At 43.1% G+C, this 23,448-nt stretch overlaps 1 protein-coding gene across 9 annotated transcripts in view; it reads left to right on the top strand.

Moving 5' to 3' along the window:
- The window catches only part of PLEKHM3 (pleckstrin homology domain containing M3), a 179,403-nt gene that overhangs the window by 111,000 nt on the left and 44,955 nt on the right, over positions 1–23,448 (top strand). Inside the window, exon 7 of one of the 9 annotated variants that reach the window (XM_047720894.1) lies at positions 12,030–12,494. The exons of 7 other annotated variants lie outside the window; for them this stretch is intronic. In XM_047720894.1, coding sequence (XP_047576850.1) covers positions 12,030–12,032 — 3 coding nt within the window. In that variant the 3' untranslated portion in view covers positions 12,033–12,494. Of the gene's footprint in view, positions 1–11,605; positions 12,005–12,029; positions 12,495–23,448 lie in introns of those variants that run through there. One more of the 9 variants, XM_047720893.1, reaches the window with a different exon arrangement.

The following is a 23,448-nucleotide window of genomic DNA, read 5'->3' as shown; positions in this document are numbered from 1 at the left end:
AAAATTCCACATTGTACCAGTAGAATACATTAGTATATGTAAGTTAATGTTCAAAAGGTCATAGTTGCTCTGAAGGAGCAAATCAGAACTCTGGTTTAACAGTTCATTCCTCAGACTATGTAAGTGATAGGAGAATTCTTCTCAAGTTCCTTCTACTTACTGAAAGGAAAGGTCAGATTTAACTTCTTAGTTTTGGCTACCTGTGCTCTTGTGACGAAACCTAAAATGTATTTTAATGACTAAATCTTCTGGTGTTACTCACCTTTGGGGCATATGTAAGCTAAGCATTGAATGATTCCATTCGTATGTGATTCATGAGAAAGGATACTGGATGATCCCATGGGTGAGGCAGCTGATTTGAGTAGCCCCTCCTAGCCACCACCTCCACCGCCTGCCACCTACCTCCCGACATACACACCGTCTTGTGGGACAGTCACCTCCTCTGGGCCCTAAATTTCCAAACTAGACCTTAGCTTCCAGCGAAGGCATTTAGATTCCAGTTAATATAAAATACTACCTGAGAAGAATAAATTATTTTGGCACAAATTCTTTTGTCTTATTAATAAGTTAGAAGCCCAGGATGGTATTCATGGGGAGATAAATTTCAACAGACGTGATGATGAAAGAAGATGAACAGTCTGGAATTTGGAGCACTTACGAGATGTGAAGTGGGAAGGATGCTAGTAGAGAAGGCCCCATAGCACCCAAGAGCCATAGAGAAAGAGAGAAGTAAATCAAATGCGTACCACCTTTCTAGAGTTGCCTAGAATGGTCTGAACTGCTTGTTCTATGCTAAAGCAGTAAACACGTAGCAACTGGGCATATAAATATTCAGTGTATGGATGAATACATACACTGTCCCAAAGTTATTAGCACACTTTCTCCCCAAGAAAAACAAACTAATTTAATGTTAGCCCCTAAACAAAACATTAGAAGAGCTTCTCTGTAAAACAACAATGCACAGAATTCTAAAACTAAAGATCTACACTTATTATATATTGGGATAATGTCATGTTGTTCATTGTTGCAAACTTCCCGAACACGAAATAGTACTGACCAGCTAGCCAACTTTTCAGTTCATTTTTTCACTAGTCCCTCACACGCATAGGACTTAGAAGTTTTCATCTCTGTGACCTACACATTTATCAAAATGGGCACCGGAAAAAAAAAAAAAAAAAAAAAAAAAAAACAACATAAATGGTGGTCCCACCATGAGGATTATCTAGCTAGTTTCCTAGCTGGTGAACACAATCGCCAAAAGGCAATGCTTGGGAGATTCCAAGGCCACTTTTTAAAAACAGACTTTGCTGAATTCTTCTTTGAGGAAGTATGTGAGCAATTTTGCACAGCCCTGCCCCACCAAGCAAACAATCAGAGAAAGTTATTCTCTGTGGGCGCTATTCACAGACTCAGCACACAAAGGCCGAGCCTGAGTGGGCACCCAGCACAGCTGCCCTTTCACCGAAGAAGCAACAGGTGATGACCTTTATTCACACGAGGCTGACATCTTTGAATCCACAGTCCACAGGAACACAGCGCCTCGGTGCCCACAACCGAGTCACCAGTCTCCAAGCCTCAGCAGCCCGAGGAACTTGTATTCATAGCCTCTCAGCGCCCCTGATCCCTGCGCCATTGTCCACCCGGACGTTAGCGGGCAGGGTAACTAATTAGGAGCATTCGGACTTAACAAGCAGAAAAACAAAGTGTGACAGCTCGCCTGTGTTGTTCCATGGCCCGGGCCTGTGTCCGGCGTAGCCGTCACTGCCTTCAGAAACTTCTGAGGTAATCTGGGGCAAGGTAGGAATGAGGCCTCCATTAAAACCTCACTAAATCTCTTTCAGCTACTTTAGCCAGAGCTGTTCTTATCAGTGAGTTAGAAAAGAGGCCCATAAGTTATTGGGTGGGGGCCACAAATCATGCCTTTTAAACAAGCAGACTTTTCAAAAGTGAGCGTGTTTCAGGGGTAAAGGGAAGGAATTGAACGTTCTTCTTTGAAGAACTGGCAGGCCGACACCAGAGCCAATGCAAAGTCGAGGTTTCTCCGGAGAGGTGTATCTTGAGCAGCTGCGGAATAGTGGAGGCCTCGTGCTCAGTCCCGGGTGGGGGGTGCGGGGGGGGTTCAGGTCCTGGGGGAAGGGGAAGTGGCGACTGCTGCTAAGTGCCTGGGCTGGAACCCGGCTCTTCTGACTCCTCGGCAGGAGGCCTTCAGTCTTTGGAGTCTTGACTGCTGGTTTTTTGGTGTTTTGGTGATGGGGCCAGTTAGGCAAGCAGGTGCTTAACAAGGTAGTGGTACAGATTGCTCTTTATGCCAGCTGGTTAGTCTTTGTCTACACCTGGTCCACAGACACAGTAAAGCATGGGGGAAGGTGGGCAGGGTGAGGGCTGTGCAGAAACTGGGGGTAGCTAAAGGCAATGTTTTGCTCTTCTTGGGAACCCAGGCCAGAAAGAGGACCGTGTGTTGTAAGTACTGGATGGAGACTCTCATGCTCTAGTTGAGAAAGAGCTTGGTTGAGATGGGATTTCAGAAGTCATAGGGGAGCCCCTTAAGCGTAGACACCATGATAATAGATGAGGTAACAGCCGCAGAACTGGTTGGTGCTCAGTCTGTGCTGAAATCACTTTCCTGGAATCCAGTTTCCTGGCCCTGCTTCTACTCTGGCTTCCAACCATCCGAGTTTTTTGGTTGTTGTTGATTTAGGGATTGTATTATTGTTGTTGTTTCCCATTTATAAAAATGCAGCTAGAATACTGACTAGGCAAGGGCCTACTTTCAAAGACATTTTAAAGACAGAGTGAGGTCAGTGTCCATTTTACCGTTGGTGGAATTAGACCCTCCCTGCCCAGCCCCGCAGCCTGCCAGTTCACACACAAATGTTGTTAGTCCCTAGGAACAGGCAAGAATGGACTGGCAGCAAAGCTACGCTGCCACGTGGTCAGAGAAGTCACACCGGTGGTTGCTCAGTGGGGCATAAGTCTGTGCTTATGTGTCACTGTATAACAGATTACCCCAAAACTCAGTAACCGGAAACAAAAGTAAACCCTTTTTTCCCGCGGTTTCTGTGGGTCAGGAATTTGGGAGCAGTTTAACTGGGCATTTTGGGCTTGGACTCCGTTAGGAGATTGTAGTCCAGATGCTGTTCGGGGCTACAGTCATTGGAAGAAGCCCTAACTCGGGCTGGAGGATCTGCTTCGAAGGTGGCTTACTTCCACAGTGACCAAAAGTTGGTGCTGGCTCTTGGTGGGAGGCCTCTGCTTCTCCTCACCTGGGCGTCGCCACAGGATGCCTTGTGAGCGATCTGAGCCCGTGAAAGCCAGGCTGGGTCTTTGCCTCGCGCGCAGGTCAGGGAGCCATCACTTCTGCCACATTCTCTCACATTTGAAATAAGTCATAGTTTGCAAAGACGGCTGCACAGCATCTCCCATCCCGCATGCCCTCCTTGCATCGTGACTCTGACATTCCTCCCATCGAGAGGTGGGGGTCTGTGTTCCCTTTCCCTGAATTTGGCTGGGCTTGTAACCATGGAAGCGATGCCAGGATGCTATGTGGCTTCCAAAGCTGGGTCATAAAAAGTGATACAGCTTCAGCCTGGCTGTTCACACTTGGAAACAGCCACCATGCTTTAAGGGAGCCCAAACCAGCCCATACACAGAGACCAGAGGAGAGGCTGACAGCCATCATCAACCACTAGGCATGAAGTGAAGATACTTTCAAAGGATTCCCACCTCTAGCTGAAAGTCTTCTCAGCAGAGGCAACAGGAACAGAGCAGAGCAAAGCCATCTCTATTACATCCTGCCTGAACTTCTGACCCACAGAATCTGAGAAGAAAATGATTGTTTTACACCACTAGGTTTGGGGTACATTGTTGTGCAACAGTGGTTACTGGAACACGAGTAACTCAGCTGTTAGAAGGTTTCCTAGAGGCTGTGATCTAAGTTGAAATGTGGGAGCCTATAGGCAGAAATGGAGAGAAGAAAATGGGAAGAGAACTTTTAGGCCTTGGTAGTTTCAAACCCAGCAACGACCTAATCTACAGTGTTTCTGTCATGGAAGAAAGCAGGAAGTTTTTATGACTGACTTTGACATTTTTGAAGAACGTTCTGTCTGCATGCTTCAGGATTATTTTGATAAATTGTCTCAACAAACATTTGTGGAAGGAGTATGATGGAATCACTTTCTTCAGAAATGAATGTAAGGAAAAAAAATCTGTGAAGGAGTCTCCAGGCTAGAGCTACACAGAGTGTGGAGTTTATAATTTTTCTATCCCACCTGTGCTCCTGAAACATGAGCCAAATTCTCAGTCACCAAAGGCTTGGTTGGGTGTCTCCTCCCTATTCATCCATTCAGATGTTAATGAAGTATACACTGGGTGCCCAGAGCTATGCTGGCCCTGAAGTTGAGGGAGCTCATTTTCTCAGAAAAAGACTAGTGATTCTTCCTGGTTACGGTCAAACTCTTTGTACTTTGTCTTTGTGCCAAGAACTTCTGGTAGAGGCTGCCCATGACTGTGCTCACCCTAAAGACATCCAACAGGATTTTACCCCTGATGCCCCCCGATGCCAACCACTCTGCCACATTTGTAGTTGGTCCTTGAGGGCCCAGAGGGATCATGAGAAGGCTGTCTAGCCAGGTGTTGAAGGCTACGGAGGTTTCTGGCATTTCCACAAAGTCCATTCACTTGATGTTGCTGCAGAGCTGGAGCAGGATGGCAGACTCCCAAGACAGCATTAGCGCACGTGTCTTTGACGACACCATTGGCTGCATGGGACCATGGCCTGCACTTTGGTCTACATTTGGAACTTGGTGCTTTTCAAGTGATATTGCTCCCATCTTTCTGAGGTAAAAATTAGAAGGCTAACTGGGGCAGCCTCTGTTATTGTTTGTTTTTAAATTTCTGGCTAAATCCTAGTGAACCATCCACACATTTGCTCCGGGAATTTTAAACAAGATTAAAATAGTTTTTGACAGCAGGGGAGATCTTTATAGCCCAACCAATCAAGGAAAGGTACAGGGAGCAGTACGAGTCACTCAGAAAGCTGCTGAAGCATTAATAAGCCTGGACTTCTGTTAGCTGTTGAACAGGTTTCTTGTCACTCAGAAATTCACTTCTTTCCCAAGAGCCATTCATTCATCTGTCCATACAAGAAGCAAGTGATAAATGGTATATTATGTACTAGGCACTTCCCGTGCCAGGGCTGGGGCCAGGATTAAAGTGCCTGCCCTCTGAGAACATTCTCTCCTGGTTCTGAACTGGCATGCCAAACACATTGCGGGGCAGCCTAACCATGCCATTCTGCATTTAAAGGAGACCCATATGGCTTTCGAACAGGGTTCCTGCAGGGGCCAGGCAAGTGGCATCCTTGCCCGAGGCAGGCCCAACTAGAGACTTCAGGTCATGATGAGAAACTAGAGAGCATCCCCCTCTGAAGGGGACAGCTGTTTTCCAGTAGCCCCAGAGTTGTCATCTCTTTCATTTTCCAAGAGAAGCCGGAAATCCGTATTTTTATGTGAAATTTCTCAATATTTAAACACTCTGCAGGCCAAACAAAACATAGCCACTGGTTTTGACCTCTGCTTTATAATAGAGAATGCCTGCTTTTGTTCCGTCAAAACTAATGAATGCTCAATTACGAGAAGGAATTTGGAGGTTGGTGTTAGATTGTGCTTCTCAAAAGGCTCCAGACCCCATCCTAAACCCTTGAGATGCTAACCGACAGACTTGCACAGGCTGACAGCTGGGCTCTGAAAGTAGACACACACAAGGAAACAGGCGAGCTATTCCAGGTCACTTTGCAAGGTCAGGGCAGCAATGCAAACATTAGGAAGGCCGAAGACAAAGGTCAGGGGGCAGCAAGGAGGCCCTCCATTTCCTCTGCTGTTGGTTCATAAATCATATTCAAAAGGTATCACCAGATTCCCTCTCTCTGGCGCTGCTTTGTGAGGTGGAAAATTAAGTAGAAATCAGAATTAAGATGGCTGTCAGGAGCCTTTAGGAGACCAGCAGGCCAGTGTGAGGCCACCGGAGAATGAAGTTTCTGCCTGGAGCAAAGGTCTCCAAAAGGGGGATGATACCCGGTGTTGGGCACTGCAGAGGGGCTGGATGGTACAGGGTGATTTACTTGGAGCCCGGCTGCCCACATTCGAATGCCAGCTCTCTCCAGACTCCCTAGTTGACCTTGGACAAGTCCCTTCTCTTCATAGCTCAAGAAGCTCTTCATCTCCAAAGTCGGGGATAATAATAGTACCTTCCCCCAAAAGTTGCTCTGAGGCTTAGAGGAGTGAAGACGTGTAAAGCCCTTAGAACACTGACGCACAGAGCTTAGGACCGACCAGCTTCACCTGTGGCACAAGTGCTGGGGTTAGCGTTGGCTAGGAGATGGCGACCTTTCATAAATGGCTCGCTGTGGCTTTCTCGGGCGGTACCAAGTCACCACATCTGTGGACACCAGAAGGCACCCATCACACAGAAGTCCTGTTTGCTCTACCTGTTTAGCCTCTCCGATCCTGAATGGGCACTCAGCCACGGGTCCTGCTGTAGCGGCAGCTAGCCAGTCACTGCATGGACCAGCACCTTGATAGGGAAAGCAGAGGGACCCTGGGTGGGCTTCCTCCTGCCTCCAGTGTGGTCCTAGACAGGACCTCCCCAGTGGCCCCACAGGGGAACTACTCTTCCAGAGCCTCCCACCCCCACTCCTTTCCTGGCCAGGCAGTGAGACCTCCCTAGAGGGCTGGACTAGATAGAACAAGTCAGAATCACATGCTGGTCTAGCCTCACCAGCTTTCTTTGGTCTTGCTAAGAGGCCTTTAGCACATGAACCAGAAGCTGAATTTTGGCTTCCCCAAAGGTAGGCACCTTCAGCACCTGTCTCTTGGAAGACTGCGTGCCATTTTGGTGGGCTGTACACAGCTTATCTTTTCAATTTTAACAAAATTCATTCTTTAAGTTTTGTAGAATCATAGAATGTACCCTTTTTGAGCTTAAAAAATACTGAGTCCACACTGTTTCTGTAGCTATAGAAGGGTGGAGCTTACCAGACTGAGCTGTTGGCAGAAACAAAGAGAACCCATGTTTCTTTCCCACCTGCAATTATAGTTTTACTAGCTTGTAAAGCACATGGAGAATTTGCAGTACATTCTTCCTTTGCAGTCGGAGAGAGGCCCTGCTGTGAGTGTAATTGGCTTTCTAGCTTCCTTTAACGTGCAGGTGGAAGAGAGCAGGCTGAAGGACCTTTACTCTTAGAATTAACTGATGTTGAATTGTGTTTAAATTCCATGCATCTCCCCGGATGCATGTGTTCCATTAAATCTTAGGAGTGAAAACACAGCTTAACTCCGAAAATATCCCCATCCCTGTCCCTTCTTATGGCTTTACAAAAATGAGTTGGGTTTTTTTTTTTTTTTAATGGATTTTTAACCCCTGAAGGGATTATTCTCAACCCTGTTATAACCCATGTATTAAAGATATAGGGCATCTTTAAATATCAATTTCACACAGGACATCGAACTTGGACCACTTTTCTCCTCCAGCTTTGGCTTTGCACAAATCTGTTCGCAAGAGGATCTCATACTCTTTACTGCTTTATTTCTGGAGCCCTAACTTTCCTTATTTGTGAAGGGAAAGGTTGAATTAAACAATTTTTACAGCCCCTCCCAGCTCTGGGACCCTAGTTGCATGATCCTTGAGAAGTGATTAAATTGTAGGAGCCACTCTACATTTACCTACCTACTTTCTGGAACTTCCTTGCCAGTTTTCATAACTGGGCTCTGGGCATCACAAGAAACCTGGAATGAAAGCTAGATATCCGCTCCTTCAGTTCCAAGGGATAAATGTCAGGATTTCCATTTGCGAAAGATCCTTAAATAGCAGTCTTAAGCATTTTTCACAAATAGGATCTGAAGGACAGCCTACAAAACAAGTGAAATATACTAATTGTATATAGCCCTTAAAGACAAATTAACTTCCTCATACCTTAACATCTCGTGGCAAAGTAGTGCCCAGCACACAAAAGTTGGCCAGTAAAAATGTGCAGAAGGTAATATGCCATCTAGTGACTTTGCTCCTAAAATGCACACATCAGTCAGGTTATCTGGTGAACTGGATATCGGCGTGTGTGTCAGGGCTACAAGTAGAGTCGGGTAATGGACAGTGGAAGAATTGGGCGTCATAAGGGAAGGCTTATGAGAAAGAAAAAGAGAATCTGGGGAAGGATGCTGTTGAATGGATTCTCAGCTGGAGCAGAGGTCAGGGTGCAGAGAGAAGGTCTAGGCAACCCCAGGTAGTAAAACAATGGATTTGGGTTTCATCTTTTTCTCCTTTCTCTGCCGGTTGCCAGCTCGGGGGCAGGGACTGGTCATCGGACAGACAGAAGGAGAGAGAAAGGGCCAGGACTCTCAGTCCACTTGCTTCACCCCAGAGTTGTTGCGGACCAGCCTGAGGGCAAGGGGCCTTTCATTTCATGCACTTGGTCAAGGAGGGAGGACCGGGAAAACCAAGACCCATGGTGACCGTAGTTCATCCTTCACCAAGTCACATATCTCTGGTGCTTAGTCTTTATAAAACGAGAACATTGTACTAATTAATCGTAGCTATTTTTTATTACATGTTCAAAAAATGTGACTTTTATTACAGAGCGCTTACTTTAGGCCAGACTGTGTTCTAAATCTACATGGATTATCTCATTTAATCCCAGTTGCCCTCTGAGATAGGTACTATTATTACCCATCCTGAACACATGAGGGGAACTTGCCTAAAGTCATTTAGCTAAAGTAGAGGTGCTGAAATTCAAACCCAAGCTGCCCTATTCTAGCACATTTCCTCTTTTGTGTCAGTTTTGTATGAAATATTTCAGACTTATCTAATCAAAGAATAACAACTATGACCAGCTGCTTGATTACCCCTGCAGTTGAAGGACCCCCTCTCCAATGGGCACACACTCTGAACCACCCCATTGTACTATTTCCCACCAGCACTAACATTATTTCCAGCGGCATCCTGGTACCAGACCCACCTGACAGCAAGGCCAAGCCGTACCACTGCTGAAGCTCCACCAGGTCTTACCACTGGGTAGGAGGGAATAGAAGGCAAAGAGGGGAACAAAACTATGTAAATGCACCCATTACTAGCCTCAGAGTAGTGCCCAGGAGAGTCCATATAGATGCTGCAATCATAGTGGTCAGGCCCAGCTTCCTACCCAGATTCCCCCAAATAGTCCATAGGCCCTAAGATTTCTACAGGTCAGTTTTAACCACTGCCATGATGGTCAAAATATTTTTGTTCTTTCCAGCCCAGTGACCAGTAGTCATCAAAAACAGCAAAATTCCAGAACAAAGAACTGGATAACACACAGAATGTATTATAGTCCCAAAGAGAAAGCATACTAATTACATATGGACTTATGACACTATGAATTTGCTTTTTGTTTTGTTTTTTAAGTTTGGACTTAGCATATTCTAGATCCATAGCTATGGCTGACCTGTGTCAGTGGTGTTTATATATTTATAGCTAGTCTGCTTCCAAAAAGGGCTTTTGTGGTAGAGCTTCTATCTTTTCCTCTTCGTGTGCGTGTATGTGTGCACTTGTGTGTTCATAACTGGCTAATTCCCATTCCTTGGCATTGGTTTAAATCATTGGCATATGTCCTTATCAATGATTCTTTGCTGCTCAAGATCCTGTGTGCCTGGAATTCTGCTAGCATCCCTCCCACAGAATGTGGTTAGAAAACCTAACTCTTCTAGAATTGCCTTCAGCCTAAAGGTTCCTTTCAGCTACTGGAAGAATAGAGAACAAAAATCTGATGCAGCTGACATTTTAGGTGTGTATATAATTTACCAAATTGTTGACCGCTCAGCTCTTAGTCAGTGGTCACAAAAGGAATTAGAAACCCTCCCCTGCTACCCCACAGCCCAAAGAAGGAAGGGTGTTCCTTGGCTTTGGCACAGAAGGCTGCTGGCACAGCGTCAAACAGCAGCACAATGGTACATTTTGGCCACAAAAGGCTTTGGGGTAGCGGAAAGGGCCAAGATAGTTGTGGCATAAGTTGGCCAAGATATTAAGCAGATCTGAGTTTAATTTGATATAAAGATAACAACTCTTTTTGTTTTCCAACTGGCTGCTGCTTTCTGTGTCTCCATGGGACCAAAGGTTTTAGCCAGAAGCTAGTTCATAAGGGCATTCAAGTCCTTTCAAAGTGAGACATGTAATGGTCTTTACACAAGCTTTCACGTTTGGCTGGACAAGATGGAGCGAGGATAAAAAGGCACATGGGGATCTGGGAGAAGCTGAAAATGGATCTTGAGGCTTGAATTCCTTCTAGGAGTTTGCTTAAGCCACACTGCCTGAGCTTAGAATAGAGGCAGGCAGTCTGTCTCCTTGGGATAAGGAAAGATTTGGAACTCAGCTACTGTGAGGTCTTGGCCCCTACTGTGTATTCTGGTTTGTTTTGTTAGCACGAGCAAGTTATTCTCGTTTCTGCCTCTGGGGTTTTTCTTCAGCACACTTATAAGCTGTGAGTCTCCACCCCACTGATGGGGTGGACAGAAGGGGATAATGAAAGGGGAGGAGAGACAAGTTGCTTCGGCTGCTTACGATGAGGAAGGCAAAGAAACTTCAGACCTTGGAGCTAGCTTCTGAATCCTTCAAGGGCGGGGAGGGGGGACACCACAAGGACTAAAGTCATCTCTTCCCAAGGTGCTAATGGGGCCAGATATGCTATTTAGGAAAACCAACTAATTGCCTCAGTTGCGATTTTATTACCCATGAAATGGCTACCAGTGGAGGAGAAGCTGAAATCAGTGAAGTGTAACCAACCGAAAGGAATTAGGAGGTAGACCTAAAAATGATGTTATATTTACCACAATAAAAAGAATGCTAGCCTCCTTCAAACACAATGATTGTGAGCACCACAGGAAAGCACCAGCACTTCTTCACTTGGACGGTGTTTCATGACCTTCTAAGTATTTGTAAGTGCTAGGTACTATGCGCTGTGATATGGTGGATTCAAAATATGTGTAAGACAAGACACACATTCCAGGTGGGCAGTATGCTGAAGGGGTCCTCTGAGTGGACAGGATATGTATTTAGGAGAAAATGAGCAAGCCCTCCTACCCAGGATCTGGAGGTACCTGCCCAGTTCCCAGGCTGGGAGCAGACAGGGTGCGATTGTAAGGTTCTTGCCAAGGCTCTGCTATACGCCCCCCAATAAAACGTCACCTGACTTTGTTCTTAGGCCTGCTTGTAACCACCTTTAAAAATAATCCACAAGGGGTACCTAGTTGGCTCGGTAGAGCATGCAACTATCGATCTCACAGCTGTGAGGTCAAGCCCCATGTTGGGTGTATTGCACACTTAAATAAATGAAAATAAAAACAGTCCATACGTGGAAAATTCAACCTTGAATGCAAGTCTTTATTCATCCTGGACTCCACTACTAAAAACAATACCTGGGTAAGAGGAAGTGCCCAATAAAGAGTGAATGAATGAATCAGTTACAGGAAGAGGAAGACAAGGATGAGAATAGGCTCAAAAGGGGCTGTGCAGCTGTGTTACTGCATACGTGAGCATTTGTGAACTGAAGAGCTTACTAAATTGATCTTTTGTTTTTCTTTAGGATTGGTTAGTCCTGAGTTTGGAGGACTGATGCATGTGCTTTGAAAGACAGTGTACTGTAATGGTTGAGGGCGTGGAGTCTGGCGCCAAAGAGCCTGGGCTTGTATCTTAGCCACGCCCCTTACCTGCTGTGTGACCTTGAGCAAATAACTTAAACTTGTTATGCCTCAGTTTCCTTATCTGTAAAGTGGGGATTATTAAAGTATTTCCCCACATAAGATTGTGAGATTAAAGGAGTCCCAGATACATCAAGTGTTCTGAGTAATGGCTGGTGGTTAGTGAGTACTCTGGGGGTGCTGTTGTTAAAAATCCCTCAGTCATATTAACAAAATTCACTTGATTTACACACTGTAATGAGGCTTTATCACGCACCCTGTCCGGGGTGCTTTCTTTCTCTGTTTTATTCTAGCAGTTAAAGCTATCCATGAATAGTAAGAACACTTCAACAGACATTAGAAACTGAAAGGAGGGCACCTGGATGGCTCAGATCATGATCCCAGGACATTGGGGTCGAGCCCCACGTCGGGCTCCCTGCGTATCCCTCTGCCTGCTGCTCCCCCTAGTTGTGTGGTCTCTCGTAATAAAATCTTTAAAAAAAAAAAAAAAAAAAAAGAAAGAAAGAAAGAAAGAAAAAAATAATTCCCTGCCTGGACAATTTGATGTACATTTCACATCCTCTTTCCACCACTACCACCAATCTTTTCTAGTTTAGATGACCCCAGTTTCTCCTTCTCTGACATGGATAATAATTTACCTTCCATGGCTGATAAGGGAGCCAATCAAAAATATATATATTGAGCTTTTATTGAAGTATGTGAGCATATTAAATAGTGTAATAAAAATGCCTTTTCAAATGGCCCAGCAGAAACCACTAGTACTGGCATTTTATCTTTTTTTTTTTTTAAGATTTTATTTATTTAATTGGCAGATGAGATCACAAGTAGGCAGAGAGGCAGGCAGAGAGAGAGAGGGAAGCAGGCTCCCTGCCTAGCTCTGCCCGATGCGGGGCTCGATCCCAGGACTCTGGGATCATGACCTGAGCCGAAGGCAGAGGCTTAACTCACTGAGCCACCCAGGCGCCCCAAGACTGGCATTTAAAAAAATACATTTAAAATAGTAGTTGAGGGCATGTGAGTGGCTCAGTCAGTTAAGAGTCTGACTCTTGATTTCAGCCCAGGCCGTGATCCCAGGGTTCTGAGATCAAGCCCCGCACTGGACTCATGAGCTGGGTGTGGAGCCTGCTTAAGATATTCTCCCTCGCTTTGCCTTTCTCCCTCACTCTAAAAATAAAAAAAATAAAATAGTTGATTTATTAGTACTCATAGCTTTATAATGTGGTTTCTAAAGTGAAAGTGATAACAGCCAACAGAAGTATCAAAAAAGACAACATGTAGCTATCGTGACATTGAGATAAAACTAAAAAATCTGAGTTTGGTGGAATGATACTGCCAGTAACATTGCATTTAAGAATGTTAGCCTTTTCTACTATCAGGTCTTATAGCATATTCTTGGTAGTAAATTACTTTATATGTAAGTGTGTACAAATATATATTATACACGGTCATATGTTTAGGGAAATGGTTTCCTTTTCATAATTTGAAAATTCCTGGTGACTCCATTTCATTAACACATATTCTCATGTGATGTTAACTCCCTGCTTCCTAAGATGCCCTGTAATTTATACTCCTGACATTACCTTGTGACAATTGTGATTACTACAGTTCGTTCGGAATTCTTTAAAAATGAATGAAAAACACAGAGGAAAAATTAATAACCTATGAATGGGGAAGGGCTGGGGTGGCAGGGGCAAGGGAGGAAGGCAGCTTGGCCCAGGAATGGCCCAGGAATGGCCCAGGAATGGCCCAGGAATGGCCCAGGAATGGCCCAGGAATGGCCCAGGAATGGCCCAGGAATGGCCCAGGAATGGCGTCGAAAACAGGGAGAAGGAAGGGAGCTGACTGCCTGCAGCCATGTTATTTTTACTGCGGCTTCTTGCTCCTATCCACCCGCCTCTTCCAGTCTGAGCTTTGAATACAGTTGCATTTTTACCACAGAACTTGGCCTGGTCTCCTCAGGGACTTTCTCTTTCCCATCTTTCCATAAATTATAGGTTTGCACATGAGAACAGAACAGATGATTCCCATTATCTTTTGGGTTGGGTTAGGATTTTTTTTTTTTAAACCTGCCCACTCTTAAATGTGTATCCTAGTTCAGGGAGGTGGAGCTTTTGTTAACACAGTGGCATATCTACCAAGGACCTTCTTAATAGGATGGCTTTAACCTGGTTTCCTTGACCAACAATGGCGATCATTTTCCTTGGCCTTTAAATACTCACAGGAAGTCATTGCTCCAGAAGAGCCGGGCCTTGCCCAAGTGGTTCACTAGTACCCCTAGCGCTTGAATTCCACCTGGCATGTTGCAGACTCTGCATGAATGTCTGTGGAAATTGTGCTCCTTATTTTGGTGGTAAAGTGACGTTTCTAGGACACTACTATATTTTCATAAATGAGCCATTCAGATCATTATAATCAAATAGCTCATTTCCAGAACATAGAGACCATTTATAGATAAAGTGTATAACTCACTGAAAGAGCCACTGCTAGTAGTTAAGGTTTATCAAGCTCCAACCCTGGGCACTCTTTTAAAAAAAAGGGGTTGGGGGGAGAGAAGGAAGGAAGGAAAAAAAGATTTTATTTTTTAAATAATCTCCACACCCAGCATGGAGCTTGAACCCACAACTCCAAGATCAAGAGTTGCATGCTCCACCATTGAGGCAGCCCGGCACCCCTGGGCACTTTTCGATTAGACACCCAGACCCGTGCAAACTCAGTAAAGGAAGGGGAAAGGAATTTACTATATTGCAGTGGAGTTTATTCTGCTCTTCATGGTCTCCCCTAAAGTACTCAAGCCAAGCTTGCTTGCTTGCTTGCTTTCTTATTTATTTATTTATTTGTTTGTTTGACAGAGATCCTAAGTAGGCAGAGAGAGAGAGGAGAAAGCAGGCTCCCTGTAGAGCAGAGAGCCCGATGTGGGGCTCGATCCCAGGACCCTGGGATCATGACCTGAGCAGAAGGCAGAGGCTCTAACCCAGTGAGCCACCCAGGTGCCCCCAAGCCAAGCTTTCTAAAAGGAGTAGGTCCTAGGGGAAAGGTGCAAGGAAAGATTAGAAGATGTGACTTCATTCCACTTCTGCATCTGGAACATTCTCTTGCTTACAGACATAATAAAAGTAGAGTGAAGGAATTTACAAAAATTGTCCTCGACAGTGTGGGAAGAAGAGAAGTGGGAAAGGACAGATAACATTTTTAAGAAAGAATAGTTAACATTTGATACAGAATTCAATAGAAAAGCTGAGCAACCCTCCTGAAAAAGCGGAAGAAATGAGGATGAGGACTTGGCCTGATCAGAAGAAACCTAACAGTCCAGAGGTCTGTAGAGAAAAGGGAGGCCACTTACAAATGGGGGATGATAACAGCAAAAGGAAAAACCTGACGCGTTCAGCTTGGGGCACTGGAGGAAGAAACAGAGCTGAATGGAGAGGAGGAAGGGGCAATAAAGGCGTTATCAAGAAGCAGGTCCTAGATATGGAAGAAACGGTTCCTCCCTGGGAAGTGGACAGGGACTGAAGCAGACAGGTATTTTTTAAATACAGATCCTTGCAAATGAGGCCACCATCAAGGTAGACCCAACACAGGGTCTGGAGATTGCTATAAATTTCCAAATGACCTCATCTTGTAGTTTAACAAACTCAACGTGTACTTGTCCACTATCTCTTGCCCTACCTAACCTTGACCAAGAGCTACTAAATTAATACCCTCTCTTTCTACTCGACTGCCCTGGCAGCGCTGTTGTTCCCTCTGTACTAAATATAGTTCCAGGGACAAAAGGGATGAAACACATGAAAGGCAACAGCTTAGGATATGTTAATATATGTCTTTTCTTGTTCAGGACCAACTAATCCATCTCCAGAGCCCCCTAGAATGACTGCTTTTTGATGTTAGCTTATTTATTTGATGATTTACTGATGAGTAAGTCTTCCCTCACTATATTTCGCAATACGAATTAAATCATGACATGTAGCCACTCTGAGGGTTAAATCCTATGTTAATTCTATTGTTTACACCAAATAGAGGGGACACTGATTTCATAATTAAAAGCCTCACATATTTAGGTGACCCTGTTTACCTAAGTAGCTACTTACAGTTAAGATCCTGAAAGCCTTTCTGTATGGCGTGACCTTTCTGTGTCAAAGGCATTGTGTACTATGCCTTAAAGGCAAAAATATATCACACAGCAGTGCTCTTGGCCAAGAAAATGGGGCATGGAGGGAAACAAGCCAAATGAGCAATAAATTACCATAGATGCATGTGTACAGAGTTATTCCTTTAATCCAAATAACTAAAGAATGGTCATTCTTATTCCCTAGCTCTCTGTTCTCTCCAGAAATATGTTGCTATATTACTATATTTCTGATACAACATAATATAGGCCTTCAATATCCTCACTTGGCATTCCTCAAAGTGTAAGATATTAAGAACAACATTTTGGGGGCTCCTGGGTGGCTCAGTGGGTTAAAGCCTCTGCCTTCGGCTCAGGTCATGGTCCCAGGGTCTTGGGATCGAGTACCGCATCGGGCTCTCTGCTCAGCGGGGGGCCTGCTTCCTCCTCTCTCTCTGCCTCCCTCTCCACCTACTTGAGATCTCAAATAAATAAAATCTTAAAAAAAAAAAAAGAAGAATATTTTTGAGCTCGTACTGTGCTATTTACAGTTCTGCCAGCTTTACATGTGTCTCCTCATTTGACCCTCACAACCAGCCTGTGAAGTGGGTATTATGGTTAAGCCCATTTCTTAGAAGAAAACCTTAGGCAGAGCAGGTTAATAACTTGCTCAAAGTCACCAGTTAGTACCTGGAAAAGTCTCAGAGTTTGAACTCAGGAAGGCCAGTTTAACCAGTGCTTTTAATTACTGTGCAAGGACACCTCTAATTCCATGGAATTTCTACCAAAACGATATTGGTTGGTACAAGAGATGCTTCAGACAGTACATGGACATGGCATTAAAGGACATTTAATTGCATTATGTGAAAATTATTCCCTTCAATTCTCTTTCTGTCCTTGAGGTTAAATTAAAGATTTATTCTGGTGCTGCTGTGACTTGAACCCTTAACACCTGCTAATCTTTTATTTATTTATTTATTTTTTTAACAGAGTTGGCAGGAGGCTCAGGGTCTTCCAGCCAGTTGTGTTATCTTGATTTTATGGCAAGGGATACTGGATTCCATTTATGGTATTCATATAAGGCTTTCATTTTTAAATAAACTTACTTGAGTCAACAAATGACTCCATCTAAACAAAGCATTAAGTAAATATCGCAGGTGGAATGCAGCTATGACAACGTTTGTGAAAGTATTTTCACATGACTGAAGTTTGGGAAACACTGTCCTGATTCTTCTATTTTGAAGTTAACTTTAAAGCAATGGGTTTGGCAAACATTGAGATTCCTTTGCTCTTATCAAAAAGATCCCCACCTTCCCTCTAGGGATTGAGGGCTCATCTGGGGGGCGGGGGGAGTTTTCACTAGATCATACAGAAAGGAGAAAAATAATATAATGTGGGGTATTTTTAATATCACCATATAGGCTAAAAAAATTTTTTTCTGAAATCATACTATATCTACATTTTTAGTTTTAAAATCCCATTACTTTCTCGTGAAATGATAGTGATAGTCAAGAGAGTATTTGTCTTTAAAATCCTTATTTAGAAGAAGTAAAAATTCGAGACTTTAAAAAAAAGTTGTGCTGATCCAGAAAACATGAAATTTGGGTGCCATTGCTCAGTCACCATTCATGGTAGGATTCCTCTTCATTGCCGCTATAGCAGTCTCGAATACTTCAGGAAGGGGGATATGGAATCATGCCAAGCTCTTTCTAAAGGGCATTTCAAGCATTTTCTTCAGGGAAATTATTAAAGAGATCCTGCTTATGAAATTCGCTCGTGTCTATTCTCAGGTTTATAGTTTTCATATCAAGACTACAGTGCTAATTATTAATAAAGTAGTTTTTCAAAGATGAGAGATCTCTGAAATAGTTAGTATGAGCACCCAATCCGCTGGAATACTTATATTTGCTAAAATGTTTATTTCATTTTGCACTTCCAAAGTGGAAAGTTCAGAGCACAACTGAGAAATACTTGAATAGTCATTGGTTTTTGTTTGTTTTTCTTTAATGTTGCTGCTGTTGTTTCTGGGACTCAGGAGATTGGAGAAGCTAAAAATCTTGGACATATTTAAGAAGAAAAGTCATTTTTCTGTTTTTTCATATCATGCTTTGACCAACACATTATTTTACCCTGAGATTTCAGAGCTGACCTAGAAGGAAGCCATTTGGAGATGCAGAAAGAGTTGTAAAAGGGAGAGGAGGCCCCAAATGCCCAATGTCAAGGAGACTAGAGTTGGAAGGGTTAATTGTAAGGCTAAAGCACAGACAAGAAGCAAAGTTCAAAGACTCCAGCAAAATTTAAGATGATTTGTCAGGATAGGTCTGAGTTAGCCAGGGGAGATCTGGCAAGTTCAAAGCCAGCATTGGCCAGCAACACGAAATCAACATGATAGCTGCCATAGTCAGTGCTCTAAGGAAGAAAACAAACTAGTTAGAGAGCTCTCAGACGTGAGACAGTTTGAGGCCCCTGGATCACTCTGTAGACTTGGTGAATATTACTGGCTTTCATGTTTTTATTTCACGAACTCTTAAGATGTCAGTAGCCCTGTCCCTTACATGGCTTTCCTTGTACCTTAAAGAATTGTTGTAGAAAGACAGCCAGATTCTCATCTTCATGTGCCCAAGGACCTCAGTTTCAGCAGCAGAGGGCAATGGTTTGTTCTGATCTGATGCTAAGTCCCATATCCATATGGAATCTTTCGTGATCCAATACAGGGAGACCCGGAACAGACCTATCAGACTAATGTCCTCTTTTTTCCACTTGGGAGTAGCCATGACCCAGCATACCTACAGAAAGCAGGGCCAGACTGAAATATGTGGATGCCTAAGCAGCCTAATATCCTGGCATCTTACTCATTGGTACTCTTTCAACATGCTTTGAGTATGTACTCAGAGTATTTAATATATTTAGTAGATAGGGGAAAAGGGAGAGAAACTCATTATCAATAAAAATACATTATACTTCTCTCTTTTGAAATGAAGTATTTATTACATGCTCTAACACTAGCACTACCTTTTTACCTTACTTGGAATGGGATTCCTGATAAATGTTTCCATAACTCTGAACTTGTTCATGTTAGTCACAGCCTCTCCAAGAGTACAAGCAACATACATGGATATAATTACAAAGTCTTGATTAAAATATGCTTTTTTTTTTTTCTGGCTTTCATCTCAGCAAAATGTTTTCGGTTTTTTCGTATACCAAATCTTGTCATCATTATCAGTTTTTCTTTTTCTTGCCCACTTGACCTAGCTAGAACCTTCAGTAAAATGTTGAATTGATGTGTTGAGAACAGACATCCTTGTCTGGTTCCCGATCTTAAGTATAAAACGTTTGATCTTTCATCATTAAATGTACTTTTGACTGAGTTTTTCCACGGATAGCCTGTATCTGTTGAAGTTCCCTTCTTTTCTTAGTCTGTCAAATGCTTTTTATCACAGAGAGATGTTGGATTTTGTCTAATGCTTTTTTTTTTTTCTTTTTTTGGGGGGGGCATCTACTGAGATGATCTTGTTGTTTTTGTCCTTTATTCTATTAATATGGTCTGTTACATCATTTGATTTTTAGATGTTAAACCAACCTTGTATTTCTGGGATGAATCCCAATTGCTCATAGGTTGGGTTGGGTTTTTTTTTTTTTTTTTTTAAAGATTTTATTTATCTGGCAGACAGAGATCACAAGTAGGCAGAGAGGCAGGCAGAGAGAGGGGGAGGAAGCAGGCTCCCCACTGAGCAGAGAGCCCAATGTGGGCTCAATCCCAGGACTCTGGGATCATGACCTGAGCCGAAGGCAGAGGCTTTAACCCACTGAGCCACCCAGGTGCCCCAGTTTTTAATTCTTTTTATATGTTGCTAGATTCAGTTGGCTAGGTTTTTTGTTGTTGTTATTGTTTGTTTGTTTGTTTTGAGAGAGAACACTGTGTGGGGTGGGAGGCAGAGTGAGAGAATCTTAAGCAGGCTCCACTCCCAGCACAGTGCCTAACACAGGACTTGATCTCACAACTCTCAGATCACCACCTGAGCCAAAATCAAAAGTCAGACACTTAGCTGACTGAGCCACCCAGGCGCTACTGGCTAGTATTTTTTTGAGGATATATCTTTTTCCAACTGTTTCTTATTTTTATTTGCAATTTTTACAGAATCAGTTGACGGACTTTTATGCAATGAAACGAATATCTTACACCCATATTGATTGATTGCTCAGATGACTATGAGCTGCTTCATTGCAGGATGCTTTCCCTAGCTTACAGTTTCTCTGTACATATGCTTACCACCAAAATGCTCAGTACTTAATATATAAAGAAGTTTCTTGGGACGCCTGGGTGGCTCAGTTGTTAAGTGTCTGCCTTCGGTTCAGGTCATGATCCCAGGGTCCTGGGATCAAGCCCCGCATCAGGCTCCCTGCCTGGTGGGAGGCCTACTTCTCCTTCTCCCACTCCCCCTGCTTGTGTTCCCTCTCTTGCTGTGTCCTCTGTCAAATAAATCAATAAAATCTTTTTTTTTTAAGTTTCTTAAAATTTCCATTGCTATCTACTTATTCTCTAGAGGGACTAGTTCACATTTGCCAGTAATTTAAGGAGTAGCTATGGAAACATGAGCTCACTGGCACCTTATTTCCAATTTATTTGGTGACCAAGTGTAATACAACTTACCAGTTCATGTCCTGGCACTGGCTGGGCCACACCATAATCTAGTTCTGATGACGTTGGACTCTAATGTTTGGGTTCATAGTCCCTGATAGTCACAGAAGGGAACTCTCAGGATATCTTTCCATTTTATATTGTGCCAGCTATGGTTTGGGTCAGCATAATCAGAAAACAATATTCATATCTTCCCCTTTCATCACTTTCTTTGGGAGAAAGGAGACGGAACACCTATCCGAGCACATGGTACCAAGCCTTGCCAGCTGGTGGTGAAGTCACGTGTGTAAAGCCTCCCAACTTAGAGTGCAGGGTTCAATAAGGACAGCTTGTTGAACAGGTATAACAGGTACTAAGACTCAGATCTGCCTTTTCCTCTAAACTAACTGCATCAATGGAAAATGATTTTTGTTATTTGATTAGAGCTTTAGGCTTAGGCAACTCTCATTGTGATAACTCAGGCTTTTTATAACTGTTTTCAGAGAAAGAGAGACAAAGAAAACAAGGGAGAACAACTCTGACCATGGTCTAAAGCCAGGCTTCTGTCACTAAGCAATAAAGAAAAAAGCTCAAGTAGCCCTTGCATAAGTGGGAATTTGCGGTTGCTAAAGCTGCCCATTCCCCAAACGACTAAAATATGTTATTGGCATTTGGCACTGTTTCCTATGTTTTGCTCTCCTTAAATTTCTCTTTAAAAGGGTTTGAGTTTAAAGGCAGAACCACCGAAAAATGCAATTTAATCATAGAACTGTGAAAGGCCGAGTTAACCCCAGGATGCCCTGTTTTGCTTTGTTAAACCAGAACTTTGAACCAGGCTTATTCCCAGGGGCTGCTAGGAAGTCTAAGGGTAGGCAGAAGGGAAGGAAAAGAGAGAGGTAGAAGAAAGAAAAGGACTAGGCCAGACCAGCCCTGGGATGGCATCACCATACATCAAGGGCTTCCCACCATCACCTAGTGACTCCAGGATGTACACTGGAAAGAGCAGCAGGAGAAAGAGATAGGAAATTGAAGAGAGAGAACTCAGAGCCAAGGGCAGGAGTGGAAGGGCTCACTGGTGGCACAGTCTCCCATACCACAGGCCGTCACAGAACACTAGACTTCCAATGGCTTCTTGGCCCTAATTCACTTTTTTAACAGTTGTGTTTTCCCCCAGATTATTAAAGTATACTCATGTCACAGTATCTGAAAGTACAGGTACTAGGGAGAAGGTAACCATCAGACAGCACGGCTGAGAGTTTCAGATCCCAGCCCTTGGCAGACCAGAGTTTGGGTCCCAGGTCCACTGCTCAGCATCCTCACATGCAGTGAGGGGACATAAGATCTCACAATGATATGAGGGTTAAATGAGATCACTTACCTAGCCAAGGTGAGCTACTGCTGCTGCTATCACTAATTACTATTAGCCCACCAGCACAGTTAATAATTACATATACATCTGGCTAGTTCTTTTTTATGCATGTATTAGGTATAAAACATGGCTCATTCTTTACAGTATATAAATTTTAATCTTGCTTTAACTTATTAAATAATCTTCAGAGGCACTAACTCTTTTGTCTTGTAGAAGATTCCATTGCTGTAGTTTAATGCCTTTTCCTCTTTATTGGATATTTAGGGGTTTCCAATTTTGTATTATAAATAACACTAGGATATACATCCTTGTATAAAATCATTTAGGTTCTGATTAAGATAAATTCAGAAGAGGAATTATTATGGTCAGGGTTTGAACTTTAAAAGTTCTGGATATAGTTTACTAGATCAATACCTGCCAACATGGGAAGTTCTCCCCTCAGCATTAGCCATTGTTATTTTATTTTTTTAAGATTTATTTATTTGTTTTTGAGAAAGAGGGAAAGGGAGGAGAAGCAGGCCCCCCACTGAGCAGGGATTTTTCCCCATGCAGGGCTCAATCCCAAGACCCCCAGGATCATGACCCAAGCCAAAGGCAGCCGCTTAACTAGCTAAGGCACATACAGGTGCCCCAGCTATTGTTATTTTACACACACACACACACACACACACACACACACACCATGTGTGCACCGATCTTTGATAATTTTAGAGGCCAAAAAAAGGTTCCTCATTATTTGACTTTGTATATCTATTTTTTAATTATTTGGGAAGCTAAACATTTTTTGTATGTTTATTACTACATTTTAAAAAATGATTACATTTTGGGATGCTTGGGTGGCTCAGTTGTTAAGCATATGCCTTCTGCTCAGGTCATGATCCCTGGGTCTTGGGATTGAGTCCCTCATCAGGCTTACTGCTCCGCAAGAAGCCTGCTTCTCTGAACTCTCCCACTCCCCCTGCTTGTGTTCCTTCTCTCGCTGTATGTCAAATAAATAGATAAAATCTTACCAAAAAAAATGATTACATCTTTTGTCCATTTGGGACAGGCTTTTTTTTTTCAGTTTGTTTGCATGAGTTCCTTATACATTAGGTGTCATGTTTTTCCTAGTTTTGTTGTTTGCCCTTGGATTTTATATGTGATGTTTTGATAAAAGTAAGTTTTCAACTTTTATGAGTTCAGATCTGTCCACTTTCCCCTTTTGTGATGCTTTTCTGTGGCTTTAAATCCCACAAAGCCTTTCAGAATCAAATAATAATTTGCATTTTCTTATCTATTAAAATAATTTTGTACGTTTAATAATTTAATGTTTCTGGGATTTATTTTTATTCATGCTATAAGTGAGGTTATAAGGGTTTTTTCCCCCAAAAATGGTTAAGCAGTCATTTTAGCTCCTTTTTAAATAGTCTGTCCTTTCCATCCTGACTTTTGATACCATATTCTTTGTAATCTAATTACATGTGTATCCTGGGGTCTGTTTCTGAACAATCACTCCTATTTCCTCAGTAGCAAGTCTAATCACCAGTATCAGTCATGTGAATTTCATGATATTTTCCTATCTAGTAGCACAAATATATCCTCATATTCTTGTTTTACAAAATTGTCTTACTTATGCCTGCCCTTTTGTCCTTCCAGATCA

Source organism: Lutra lutra, chromosome 3 (assembly GCF_902655055.1).
Source record: "Lutra lutra chromosome 3, mLutLut1.2, whole genome shotgun sequence".
Lineage (NCBI taxonomy): Eukaryota > Metazoa > Chordata > Mammalia > Carnivora > Mustelidae > Lutra > Lutra lutra.
This window is presented reverse-complemented; position numbering and strand designations above follow the sequence as displayed.